The sequence below is a fragment of the Bombus bifarius genome, unplaced genomic scaffold (genome assembly GCF_011952205.1).
Source record: "Bombus bifarius isolate JDL3187 unplaced genomic scaffold, Bbif_JDL3187 scf7180000008169, whole genome shotgun sequence".
Taxonomy (NCBI): domain Eukaryota; kingdom Metazoa; phylum Arthropoda; class Insecta; order Hymenoptera; family Apidae; genus Bombus; species Bombus bifarius.
In genome coordinates, this window is record NW_022884490.1 from 783,115 (window position 1) to 796,311 (window position 13,197).

General features: G+C 25.8%; 2 protein-coding genes across 4 annotated transcripts; one reads left to right on the forward strand and one right to left on the reverse strand.

Moving 5' to 3' along the window:
* Positions 1 to 14: 14 nt before the first annotated feature.
* LOC117209294 (exonuclease 1) lies at positions 15 to 4,120 on the reverse strand. 2 transcript variants are annotated; one of them, XM_033451126.1, is made up of 8 exons: positions 3,717 to 4,120; positions 3,524 to 3,643; positions 2,645 to 2,906; positions 2,267 to 2,482; positions 1,895 to 2,182; positions 1,533 to 1,746; positions 613 to 1,397; positions 15 to 283 (listed from the first exon to the last, which is right to left on the reverse strand). In XM_033451126.1, the coding sequence occupies exons 1-8, from the start codon at positions 3,875 to 3,877 to the stop codon at positions 146 to 148; spliced, it is 2,184 nt and encodes a 727-aa protein (XP_033307017.1). In that variant the 5' UTR covers positions 3,878 to 4,120; the 3' UTR covers positions 15 to 145. The 2 variants fall into 2 exon arrangements, with proteins under 2 accessions (XP_033307017.1, XP_033307018.1); XM_033451127.1 differs by having other exon boundaries at positions 146 to 283; positions 1,533 to 1,713; positions 3,717 to 3,877.
* A 736-nt stretch (positions 4,121 to 4,856) lies between these two features.
* On the forward strand, positions 4,857 to 13,166 carry LOC117209283 (blastoderm-specific protein 25D). 2 transcript variants are annotated; one of them, XM_033451105.1, is made up of 13 exons: positions 4,857 to 5,156; positions 5,800 to 6,215; positions 6,288 to 6,418; positions 6,682 to 6,878; positions 6,997 to 7,233; positions 7,311 to 7,731; positions 7,811 to 7,971; positions 8,061 to 8,119; positions 8,204 to 8,265; positions 8,353 to 9,234; positions 9,444 to 10,062; positions 10,129 to 10,229; positions 10,359 to 13,166. In XM_033451105.1, the coding sequence occupies exons 2-13, from the start codon at positions 5,846 to 5,848 to the stop codon at positions 10,494 to 10,496; spliced, it is 3,378 nt and encodes a 1,125-aa protein (XP_033306996.1). In that variant the 5' UTR covers positions 4,857 to 5,156; positions 5,800 to 5,845; the 3' UTR covers positions 10,497 to 13,166. The 2 variants fall into 2 exon arrangements, with proteins under 2 accessions (XP_033306996.1, XP_033306995.1); XM_033451104.1 differs by having other exon boundaries at positions 4,858 to 5,156; positions 8,052 to 8,119.
* Positions 13,167 to 13,197: the final 31 nt, after the last annotated feature.

Below are 13,197 nucleotides of genomic sequence, written 5' to 3' on the forward strand. Positions count from 1 at the left end.
CTTTTTTGCAGTAATTAATAAGTTAAAAATTATTACAAAAAATGTAGCACAGCACACATTTGTTTTACAATTAGTAACTTTAATGTGTTAATGAATGTAATACTATAAACGAACAGTATAGTTAGTTAAATTAGAAAAAAAAGTTTCAAAATTTTGACATATTAAACTTACTTTTTTTTTCAAACCCATACATACTTAATAAACTTTGTTGCCTTTGTACTGGTGATTGTAACTGTTGGCTTCGCCGTGTACCGTTTGTCGTGTTCATTTTACTTTTTAGAACCTGTGTGTGTGAAAGAGAGAGAAAGAGAGTGAGATACAAAATGTTGAAATATACAATTGTGTAGAGATGCGCATATCGTCTCGAGTATCAGTTTGGGACGGGACGAAAAAAGTTCGGGCGATATACCTCTACGCACAACTATAAAATAACATATATGTGATTTGTGTTCATACTAAAAATTAATCAGTAGTTAAAGCAACTATGCAAATATTCTTGATTATTTTCTAATATTACCTTTTTCCAACTTTAATAAACATTTGCGTTGTTTTAATCTGATTTAATGTCACTTCTTAGTTTCTATGAATTATCGCTTATAAAATGATACTTACTGTGCGAAAATTTGAAGAACTTCTACTTTTGTTTTGTTTTATTTTATTACTTGTTTGTGTGGATATTTTTGTATCAGACCACGTGAATAAACTATTTGAAGTATTTATATCTTCTTGTCGAATTAAGAAGTCGGAATCTATGTTAAATTCCAACGTTGTCAATGAAGTATTTAAATTGTGTAATTCGTTTTTATTAGCATTTTTTGCAATATTTTCATCCATTGAAACATCTAAATGTGATGTTCCTAAATCACAATTAGAAGTGTTTAAGGGTTCAATATTTTTGCACTCATTTGATGCATTTGTAATTGGTGCTTTATGCTCTTCATCAATATCCATACGATCATCCTTCCCCACTTCCTCATTTAACATTAAAAGTTTTAAATTAATATTGTTTGTGTGGTTATTTTTATTTACTTCCATGTTTTCTTTTTTTAATGAAATTTCATTTGAGTTCATAATTTCATTATCTATTGGAGTATAATTTTCGTGAGTATTATCCTTAACAAAGAATTTACTTTCTGTAACAGTTCCTTCATCTATAATTGTTCGCCTGATACGCATATTCCTTCCGTTTATTCGACTTTTACTAGAAGATAAAAGGCTTGGAGAAGTTTTGATACTAGATGAACGTTTTGAAAATAAATTTTGTTTTCTAATTAAAACAGGAGATACTTTATCTTCGCTAGGAGTAAGACTACTTGTATCTAGATTATTTTCAATATCCATTGTATTTGTAGATTTATATATATCTAAAATTTCCTTTTGATTTAGTTGTTCGTGTTCTGTAATAATTATATAATCATTTATCTTTTGCCAGCTTTTTAAGTTATACTTAGATATATTCAATTATTTATCTTTATATTTATACAATAACTATTATACTATTGTTTATAATAATATAAAAATAAATTTCATACCAGAACTATCTTGCTGTTTTACAAAAATAGATCTTCTTAAACGATTTGTCTGAAGAATTGCTTCTGAATTAACAGTACACCAATCTGTTAGCTTCTTTCCTTGACAAGTGTCTTGCAATTGATTTTGTACTAATTTATATTCTTTTGACCAAATACTAATATGTTGAGATAGTCCTGCTTTCTGTGTCCAAATGTTGCATTTATTAACTTTATTCTAGAAAATTCCAAATTTGATGATATTCAACGTTTTATTAATACTTATCATACATATTTATATATTTAATATCTGACACGTCTAATGTTTATTCTTATGTTAACAAGAAAATTATGCTCTCTGAAATAATTTTATTGACAATATTTACCTTTATTTTATCAGGATTAAAATTATGAAGTGTTTTTAGAGTAAAAGGATCACAGTTTCCAAGTGCAAGCTGCAATGCAATATCTGGATCTATTTCTAGACCGGCATAATATAATTGTTCTTCTGTTACATCAGATGTAGGTGGATTTAAACGAACTTGTTTCCTTTTTAAAGGACAAAACACTAACTGATGCTTGAAAGTGATAACTGCCAATGTAAATGAATCTCTATACTCTTTTGTAACAACTAAAGATTTCATATTTAAGTAAGATCCTAAACGAGTTAAAGCCTATGAAAATAAATATATATTTATACTTAAGTATTTTATCCTCAAATTAAAAAAATTTGTAGATATACATGTAAAAATATTTACTTTGTGTATATCACAGTCTTTATTTAGTTTTATAAACTTTCGTGCTTTATTTAACCCAATACCAGGAAGAGATGGTAAGTAATCACAGCCTGATAGAATACACATATAGCAGAAGTCATCCATATTAAAATGTTTAGAAGGTATTTCCATTGCAAGATGTAATTGTTCTTGGTCAACTAAAAGACCATTACCAGTTAAATCCATTTTGAACAATACCTGCAATATAAAATGTGTGAAGTAAATGTATTTTTGAAATTTAGGATATCACATAAAATCATATATATTTATTTATTTTTATACTTAAATCAATTATAAGTGTATAAAATCAATTATATAAAATTTTTGAAAATATTTCAATCATATAGGAAAAATACGAACCTTTTTACAACCAAATAGTATTAAATCACTATCTTCGGTGATAACAACATCAGCAATTCCATTGATGTTAAGATATGCTAACTGTGCATCTGCTTCATATGGTGCTACAATACAATCAATATTCATTTCATGGCATTGTTTGATCAACTCTAAAGCCATTTCATGTGTAACATCTATGGACCTTCTCAATAAATTTCTTCCCTCTGCATGTTGTCCCATCTGCATTAGTTCAATACCTTTGCGACGATTTGCCTGTCTATTTCTATATAAGCACATGAATATATTATATTAAAGAAACTGAATATTACATTATCTCATAGTGTATTAGATTTATCTATAAATACATAAATATATTGAAAACTATGAATGATGTAAAAAATGTTTTAAATGAGCGTTGTAAGATACCAAGAGGAATATATTATACAAAGTTTACGAACAAATTATTTATTAAACATATAATGTTGGTAAAAAGTATAGAATGTAAAAAACAATGGTTAAATATTATTTTTGTAATTTTCCATATTGTGATGCTTTTAATATATAATTTAAATTCATTCGAAACATTTTGCAGTTATTTTCATGTCTCTGAATAAACTAAACAATGCAGTTAATGATATCTTCTGTTCAACTGAATTATTATATATCTATGCGGACAATTATAATACTAAGTTTCAAAAATACTTATTATAACAATTTAATTATTAATTCAAATTAATTCAATTTTTTAATATATTTAATTACAATGTTAAACTATCCGTATTAAATAAACATGTAAAATTAATAAATTTTGTAATTTAACATTAATTATCATTTTAAAAATTTCCTAAATTTTATAGAATTTTTATTTCAAATATTCAAAAGAGACTTAATTCTACATACTCTCGTCGTTTTACTTCGGTTTGTGCTTTAGCAGGCAAATGTCTTCCATCAAATACAAGTATTGGTCTTATTTTATAAGATAACAACATATGTATAAACTTCATACAATAATGAACATATCTGAAATAGAATTATAATTAAACAATTACTTGTGTCAGTAAACAATATAGTTAAACAATGTAAATTTTCTTACGCGTCTGTTGGATGTCCCATTGACAGTTTATCAGCACAAGAAAATACGCCTTTATGCAACCAACAATAAGAATCAATAGCAACAGTACCACCGGAAAATTGTTCAACATTTATTCTTTTAGAGGCTTTTTCTAAAAATGGAAGTAAACCAGTGATACCCATTTTTCACTTTAAATACAATAACATCCAACAGTCATGTACACCCGAGTATTACTGACAGAACCGTTCTTGACATTGCCGCCAAAGTTCCCGCTAATTAACGAGTGACGATTTTAGTTCCGGAAATAATATGTTACTAGATATGTAACTTACTAGTCAGAACAATTTCTTGCGAAGAAAATAAAAATATATTAAATTTTATGCATTCTGCCTTTTATAAAGCGAAATGGTGTAATTAATTATAAAATATATAAATTTTGTGGAAGGTATTGCATGTGTATAAAAAATAATTTATGGTAACGTAAAAGTAATATATTGTTAATAAAATACATCCTATTTTTTCAATATATTTTCAATTTTACATTTTCTATATTATTTTAATAATCACACCTAAGCATGTTATTTTAATTCTTGGAAATATACAGTACATATGGAGCAAATATTTCATACTAAATTTATTTATTTTTGTGCAATTATTTTGAACTATATCGTAAAACTACGTTTAAATTACATTGATATTTTATGATAATTTTCTATACCTTATAATAATATGTAAATGGTTAGTAATGATTTACGTGAATCCATTTTAAAAGTAGAACTTTATTAATAAATTCAATAATACTTATTACTAATCTTGATATGTACTCATCGTAAAATAAGCTATGTAAATATATATATAATGAATAACATAATAGATGTAATGTTTTCTCATAAAATGATAAAGAGTAATTTATAAATATATTTATGTATATGTATTTCAATTATTATTATGAAATCGTTAACTATGAAATATACTGCCATCTATCGTTTATTATTGTGATTCGATATATTTAAATTGTGTTTATCTTTTTTTTTAAATCGTATGACATCAGGGGAAGTTTCAAACTTTCGGAGAAACTGTCGGATTAAATTTGAAATTAAAAATAGTACAATATAAATATGGAATATATTTTGATGCTGCATACTCCTTCCTATTTCGATATGTATATAAATGGATAGATAGAGATGTGTATGCGTGATTTGTGAAACGAACCTTACAATGGAATTCCACTTATACGAACACCATTTATTATAACAAAATCTATATAGTGCCCAATTAAATGAACTCCTGCCAATTTAATTTGCTTATCTGAACGTAAATTCCTATTATATGAGCGAAAAATCATAGGTAGTGGGGAGAAACAGTGAACTCCTATTATATGAACTCCAGTTATGTTATGAGTATGAGCTGTTTGTCCCCCGATGAGTTCACATAGATGAAGTTCTACTATATAATTTAATGGTAGGTTAATAATTATTTTATGATTTGGTTGTTTAATTTTCTATACATAATGAAAAATTATAATAAAAGATTTTATTATTTTCAAATTATTAGTTCTTTAATTTCGAGTAGAATAACTCGCATATGATATCATTATTAGATATCGTTATTATCTTGTTACAGATATAATTCACTTTGCAACATATTTATTGCGCAACGTAAAAATAATGAAAGGCTAACATTATACTTTTTAATGATTTATTTCTCACGCAAATCATTAATACATATAAATTTGTACAGCTAATTTCTTGTACATATTGTAAACTACTATTTTCAAATACACTTTTTAGGTTAATGTACAAACCTATGTTATTCGATTAAATACGTATATTTTAATTGTTCAAAGAATTTCTTCGTCTTTTTATTATTAATTGACTTCAACAGGCTAAATTGATTAATTTGATAATTAAGATTTATTTAATTAAATAATATTCATTATATTAATGTTAATAATGATCAATAAAGCAATATATTTTAAAATACCTTTGCCAGATTTCTAAAATTGTTACAAAATCTGAGTTATATTGCTATTTACTTTTTTTTTTTAGTTTTTAAGAATTTTATTCAGTACTTATGTTAAATATTATATGTAATATAATTATAGATCTACCATACTTTATAACATATAAAAAAGACAATGAAAGGATGCCATGGATGAACACAACAATGATCCTTATGAACAACAGCTTTACGCTGTGTTTCAAAGTTGTTTAACAAAAGGAGAAACTGAACTACAAGAGGATAACTGGTTCAGTTTATGCCATAAGTTACACCTGACGGAACAGAGTGAAGAATTAAAATCATGCATTCAACAACATAAACAAGAAAAGCAATCTATATCATTCCAAGAATTTAGAGCTGCTTTATTAACTCTATTAGGCAAGACACAAGATTCAGTTACACAGACAGAAAAAGATAATATAATAGAATCACAAAATGACGCAAATCCACATGTTGTAGATAATAAATTACCACCTAATAATTCTAGCTCTAATGTAGATTTTTTAAATGGAAAAACAGGTAATTACAATGCTTACATTACTTGTTATCTTTTTTTATGTTTTAATGTGTTTATGTGTTATTAATTTTTAGGCGTGGCAGTGGATGAGAATAGACTAAAATGTTTATGGGAAAAAATAAATACCTGTTTGAAAGAAAATGTAGATTCTGCAACAATCTTTTTTATATCTAATTGTTTAGGAATCCCAGCTCTTCCGAAACAAGTATGTTTCTACAAGTATATTACAAACAATACAAATATGTTACTACACATATGTATGTTAAAATAATATATGGGTATTTGTGTAACAAAAATCTCGCGGATCAGTATACATTTAACACGTATATATATATATGTAAAATAAGGAGCTCTATCAATTACTTTCATAATCAATAGTTTACTATAATTAAAATTTTTTGTTACATTCATTTCTCTAATATAAAAATATATAATTTAAAGTGACATATAAAATATTATTTTGCACAGATATCACAGTGCATTTTTGAAAAACTTGATCAGAATTGTGATGGATTAATTAATTTGGATGAATTTCTTGTTATATTTCAAAATAAGGCAATGGAAGATCAATTAACACTAGATAAGAATAAACAGTCTACGAATGAACTAACTAAATTGGATTTTAGAAAACGAAACTATGATATACATGCTTCTCGCAAAACTAGGTACTACGTCATAATTATCAATGTTAATATAACTTTCATTGTTATGCTTTTCTTATTACAATTTTATTATTTTATGAAATTTTTATTGAATATTTTATTTCTATTTGTTAAATAATAGTTTTACAAGGAATAATACTTTTCTGGATACATGGAAACTTTCAAATATTACAAGTACATCGTTATTAACGGATGGAAATTTTAAAACATCTGATATTTCTTTAACTGACTTAACAAGTAGTTTATGTGATGAATTGAAAAATTTTAATGACTCATTAGGTCACTCTGCCATTCGATCTCATATAATGTTATTACGAGATGTTCTTATACTATATCAAGAAGAATTACACAGTTTAAAGTAAGTACTATAACTTACATAAATAAATATTTTAAACAGAAAAAATTTAATTAATGAAAATGTTCTTACATTTTTAGCCTCGTAATAGAGAATATAAATGGTGAGAAGGAAAAGCTGCGTGTTGATATCATAGAAGCTAATGAACGAGCAAACACTCTTGCGCAAGAGATTGATGAGCAACATGTTCGACAAGAAGAAATTGTTCAAAATTTACGAAAACAAATTGAACAACGACATGCTGAAACTATACAAGATCTTTCAAACCAATTGAGTTCTGAGCGAGAAATGGGTGCTAGTGTTTTGAAATCAAAGGATGACCAAATACAGATGTTGCAAAAAGAGAATCACGAGATTAGAAATAAGTTTGTAAATACGTTACAAGAGAATCAAGTTTTAGAAACTGAAAATGAGAATCTTCGTAGTCAAATAGAAAAACTTAAGCAATCAAACAATGAATTCTTAACTCAAATAAAAATGTTGGCAGCAGAGCATGATGAGGTACACAAGTAAACAAATTTTTATAAATAAAAGAAATAATTAATTTTTTTGCATATTCATATATCATTGGTAATTCTAGTCGCAAAATATAGAGATAAAATATCAACAAGAAGTTATGTATTTGGTAGAGCGTATCAAACAGTTGCATTCAGAAACAGTTCTTTTACGAGATCAAAACGATGAACTTACAGCAGAACTAGACAGTTTAAAACAGCATGATCGTCATAATAAAGATACAAGGTAAGGTGAAGATACAGAATGAAAAATTATAAAAAAGATACTTCAGTAATATAAATAAAGATAAGATTAATTTCTTTTAGTTATTGCAGACAGAATAACCTTCCTGGCAATCATACAGCAAAGAATATACAGTCAAATGAAACTGAAAGTAAGAATAACTCTATACATTTCTATACATTTCATTTATGTTTATTTTTTAGCACAATAAAATTAATGTATAATATATTTTCAGGTAAAGAAACATTTATAATCGAAGAAGATGATTTAGATGTTGTTTTAAAACATTCCACATCTGTAAGTAACAATTAATAATTTATATTCTTTAATTTAGATATTTGATAGTACTCGCCTATTTATATATGTTCCATTTTATCAATACAGCCATCTTATAAATCCAATGAAGAAGAGAATGCGCAAAATTGTAAAAAGATAGATTTAAAACGATTTAAAGATATAGTTATAAAACAATTAAAAAGTATTTTAGTAAATAATAACAAGTGTACTTCAGAAAACTGTGCATTTAAAGATGAAATATCAGGAATGATCATAGGATTACAATCGAATTCAAATACACAATTTTTCAAAGAGACTGAATTTATCAAAAGCATCGCATCTGAGATAGAAACAGAATGTGAAGAAAAAACGAGTGATTTTGTAATTCCCAGACACAAGAATTCCGTTTCTATTAAACGGGTAGTAACATCCAATAATAATGATAATAATTGTGATGTTGATTATTTTAGTAATCAAGATATGAAAAGTTCATCACATAACAAAGTTTCAAGTCTTAGAGATTATCCTCCTCGTAAAGAAGAGTACATGAATGCTGATCATTCAAAATCAAATAAGGAAAAAGATGTTTTGATCACTCAATGCGCAAAGATTACAAATGAAGTTAGTACAAGAACTAATTCAAGCTTAATAAAAAGTGACTCATCTGAAAGTGTTTCCTTAAATTTGAAGTTGAAAGAACTTGAAGCAACTCATGCTACTGAAAAAAAACAATTGATTGAACAATGTGCAGAATTAGAAAGAAGTCTTGATATGTTAAGAGTAGAATACGAAGAGTGTGAAGATTACTGGACTGCTAAATTGGAGGAAGAAAGACAACTTTTTGAGCAGGAACAAAAAATTAGTGATGAGAAATTTTCAGAACTTATAGCTAAAATGGCTGAGTATGAAGAATTAATTAGTCCGGTAGACAAAGTAAAGAATGGTGGACGTCTATCTCCAATTGAAGAAAAGTTTAATTTAGAACAACAAGTAAGATACAATTTTTCTATTTTTGTTATGCATATAAATAATTTTATTTTGTTTATCATTGTAGTTTTTCCTTTAATTCTCTAATCAGAAAAAATATTTTAACTTCTTAAAGTCTTTTATTTTTAAAATTTATTATTAAATAATTATGATTCACTAAATCATAATTATAGTTTACTCTGTTTATTTGTATGTATACTTTTTTTATACAGTACTTAGATCTTGAAGAAGAATTCGAAAAATGGAAAGCACAAATGGAAGAAGAAATATCCCAAAAAGACAAAGAGATTAAAAATTTACACGAGAAAATAAAATCCTTAGAACGACCTATAATGACTGATATGTCTGTACAAGTTACAGATGAATTAATTTTTCCGTCTTTATTTACACGATCAAATTATGTACCTAATGATTCGTTCAATATTCAACCATCCAGTGATTCGGTTTTGAAGTTAGCTCAATGTATTGATAATATTCACAACCTTCCTGAAGAATATAAATTTAATAAAATTCTGGAATCTTCGACCTCATCAAATGACTTTACTCCACGACTATCGAAAGATAATTTAGATGATGATAATTGTAACCTGCACCAAATATATCCCCATTATCATCACAATGCAGAATATTATTTTCTGCAGAATACTTCGAAGTTGCAAAATTTAAAAGCGCCAAATTGTCAATGCATGCGAAATGATGCACAAGTAGCTTGTATAAACATCAATATATTGCAAAATTTAAGTATGAAACTTCAGGCACAAGAGCGTAAAAAAAATCAATTGCAAGAATGTTTGAAGAAACAGCAATACCACACTGAACGTGTATTACAACGTAAGTCTTTTACGATCTTATTTAAATAATTATATATGTTACAATATTAAGTTGCTATTATTTCAGATATTATGTCTCAACACCAAGCAGAGATATCTGAATTACAATGTCTTCTTCGTAGTACTCAAGAAAGACTTCAAAGAGAATTTGAAACAAATGCAGAGCAGGTACATAATTTTTACAATTTTTTTTATGATTTTTGATGTTCTTGTATATCATTCTTAACTAACACTGATTTAGTTCAATATAAAATTTTTGATTAAACATATTTTTAATTTCTTTATCATTTTCCACAGGCTGAACAATTGACACGAAATGATATATTAGTAAAACATCTATACACAGAAAATGCCTGTTTAACAGCTAATTTAAAACGTTTACAGCAACATTACAATATCTTAACAGGATTAAATGCTGAATCATCTTCAATATGATATTACAATCAATTATCAATAATGTATAAAAGGCAGAGCTCTATTAATAAAATATTAGTAATAATGCTACTAATATTTTAACGTCAGAGTGTAAGTCAGAGGTAGATACCCTATCTCAATTGTTAATTGTGATACATACTATCTTTTTTCAATTATAGTATTAGAATAACAGTAAACAAAATTAATATTTTTTTTATGAGTGCTCATTTTAAATCATAGAATAATTTAAAAATTCAAAAACAAGCAGTTGACATTTTTTAAAATTGATATACGTCTTTTATTTTGCACTTTGAGATTTGTGCAAATATATATCGATAATGTCGAAATGGTTATACATACATATATTTCTTGAATTTCATCTTGTGCATATGTGTATAAAAATATATTACATGAACATAAACTTTGATACAATTTATCATATAACATTATGTAGTAGGTGATATTATGTAATGTGATAAACAGAAAATCTTGTTTTGTTTTGAGGATTTAAGGACAATGTACTATAAAAAGAATGATAAAATTATCAATAATTAAGAGAGTTGAAACAATTAGAAATTTACATTTATGTTTAAAGCAAACAGTATTTATTACTAGACTCAAATTGTTTCTAACGTAAACAGAGTTTGAAAAACTAGTATGTTCTTCACTTTATGACGTTGATTATTATTGATAGAAGTATATAATCTGCCTTATAATTTGTAAGTTACAATTATAAGTATATCTCATAAAATCCTATCGAATTCATATTCTTAGATCATTTTTATGAAATTAAAGAAAACAAACAGTCTAATTATGAATCATGATAAAAAAGACCCAAATTAATTAGTACAAAAAATTATTCTATCATTGTTACTATTATCTGGTATTCATTAAGTTATTATGTATAAATAGATATTTTTCAGAACGATTTGGTTAGATTCTTTAGCCTAAATGCCAAAGATAGGAAATTTCTTATTATTAACTTTATTAAACAAATCATTGCTAAATATGTTCGTTACTTGTTGCGTATAAGTAAATTATTTTTTCTTGGAAGCTTATTTTAGTTATTACAATCAAATTACAATAAAATTATTTTGTTCTTTTTATAAGATGCGTATTTTTTAAACATCGAGAATAAAGCTTATACGAAACAAATACATATTATATACACAGTAATATTATCATTTATAGTAAAAGTAAAATAGCAGAGAAAAAACTCAAATCTTAATACTGATTCTTTAGACTAAAATTTCCTTCTGTTTGCTTTTTATATATTTTTAAATATAAAATTCGTGAGATTCTATTTAATGTGAAGTTAATTTTTATGACAATTATGTTGAATTTATTAACATGTTTCATTAAAATAAATTGTTATTTATGTTTTCGAAATCCTCAATGTTCGGAATGGTTTTAATTCAGTATTACAGATTTAGACCTTTATTATGCATAATCAAGATTAATACTATCATGATCAATATTTTGGGTTCAATTATGTTATATTACTTAATTCAATAGTCACATAAGAATACATATACAAATTACTGTGTGTATTGAATATCCAACCAAATATATCCGCGGTATTGTATAATATATGGTCATATTTAGCTTTATTTAGCATATAATAATAATAGGTACTATCTGTATATACCATACACACACATATACAACTTACTTTGTATAGTAATTATTCTAATTGAGATTTATCTAATTTTGATCATATCGCTGCCATATAAAACATTTTGTACATGATATTTATATAAATGTTTGTATATTACTATTCTGCAGCGAACTAAGTTTCTTCACATTTGCCTTATTGATGACTCTTACACAATCTTTGTAATTATATACCTGGTGCCTTAACGACTATAATATAATCGGCAATAGGGTGATTTTACGTCAAAAAACAAGTCGAAAATATACAATAAAATTTTTTCGTATGACTCTTCGTTTTCAGAAAATCAAGTTTGAAAATTAAATATATTTAAACTTGGCTAATTAAGGACTAGGTATGAGCAAACAATCAGCAAGAAGTTATTCTATATGAGAAAAGAAGTATAAAATACAAAAATACAAAATACAATCTTTCCGTTTCAGTTTTCTAGAAAATAGAATTTGAACATGTTTAGTTATTAACTTACATTCGTATAATAAATTTCCAAATTTATCTTTTAAAACAAGAAAACAAAATAGCTTATGAAAAAATGTTATTTTACATTTTTAACTTATTTTCAAATATAGAATAATTTCCGGTTGATTATTTGCTTTTGCTCAGTCCGGAATTAGTCAAGTTTACTTACAAAATTTTCGAATCCAGTTTTCTGGAAAGCATAGAGTCATATGAAAAAATTTTATTCTATATTTTCAACTTCATTTTTTACGTAGAATCACAGTCGTTGGGACACCCTGTATATATTTTTATATATTATATTTCTTTATTACACTGTTGTTAAATTATCTCGTCTTCAAGTATTCTATAGTTTTTCATAACGGAATTGTTAAACGGCAATAATTACAGTAATACTAATAGCAAATTATACGACTTTGATGCAATAATTAGAAATTTAAGAAGTATAATTTGTTTTATTATTACAAAAATTATGTTTCCTATTGTATTTACATTGTATGTTGTTAAAATGTACAAAGTGTATTAATGAGTAAAGAGCATGAAGGAGGAAAAAGCTTCAAATCAAACTCAAATTTTTTATTATTATATTATACCTTA

Excerpts from the sequence above, each read along its gene's own strand:
- LOC117209294 (XM_033451126.1), bottom strand. The coding sequence starts at position 3,877 with ATGGGTATCACTGGTTTACTTCCATTTTTAGAAAAAGCCTCTAAAAGA. Across the intron at positions 3,644-3,716 it reads ATGGGACATCCAACAGACGC|ATATGTTCATTATTGTATGA; the intron begins GTAAGAAAATTT and ends ATTCTATTTCAG. Across the intron at positions 284-612 it reads GTTCTTCAAATTTTCGCACA|GTTCTAAAAAGTAAAATGAA; the intron begins GTAAGTATCATT and ends TCACACACACAG.
- LOC117209283 (XM_033451104.1), top strand. The coding sequence starts at position 5,846 with ATGGATGAACACAACAATGATCCTTATGAACAACAGCTTTACGCTGTG. Across the intron at positions 9,235-9,443 it reads AGTTTAATTTAGAACAACAA|TACTTAGATCTTGAAGAAGA; the intron begins GTAAGATACAAT and ends TTTTTTATACAG. Across the intron at positions 10,063-10,128 it reads CACTGAACGTGTATTACAAC|ATATTATGTCTCAACACCAA; the intron begins GTAAGTCTTTTA and ends CTATTATTTCAG.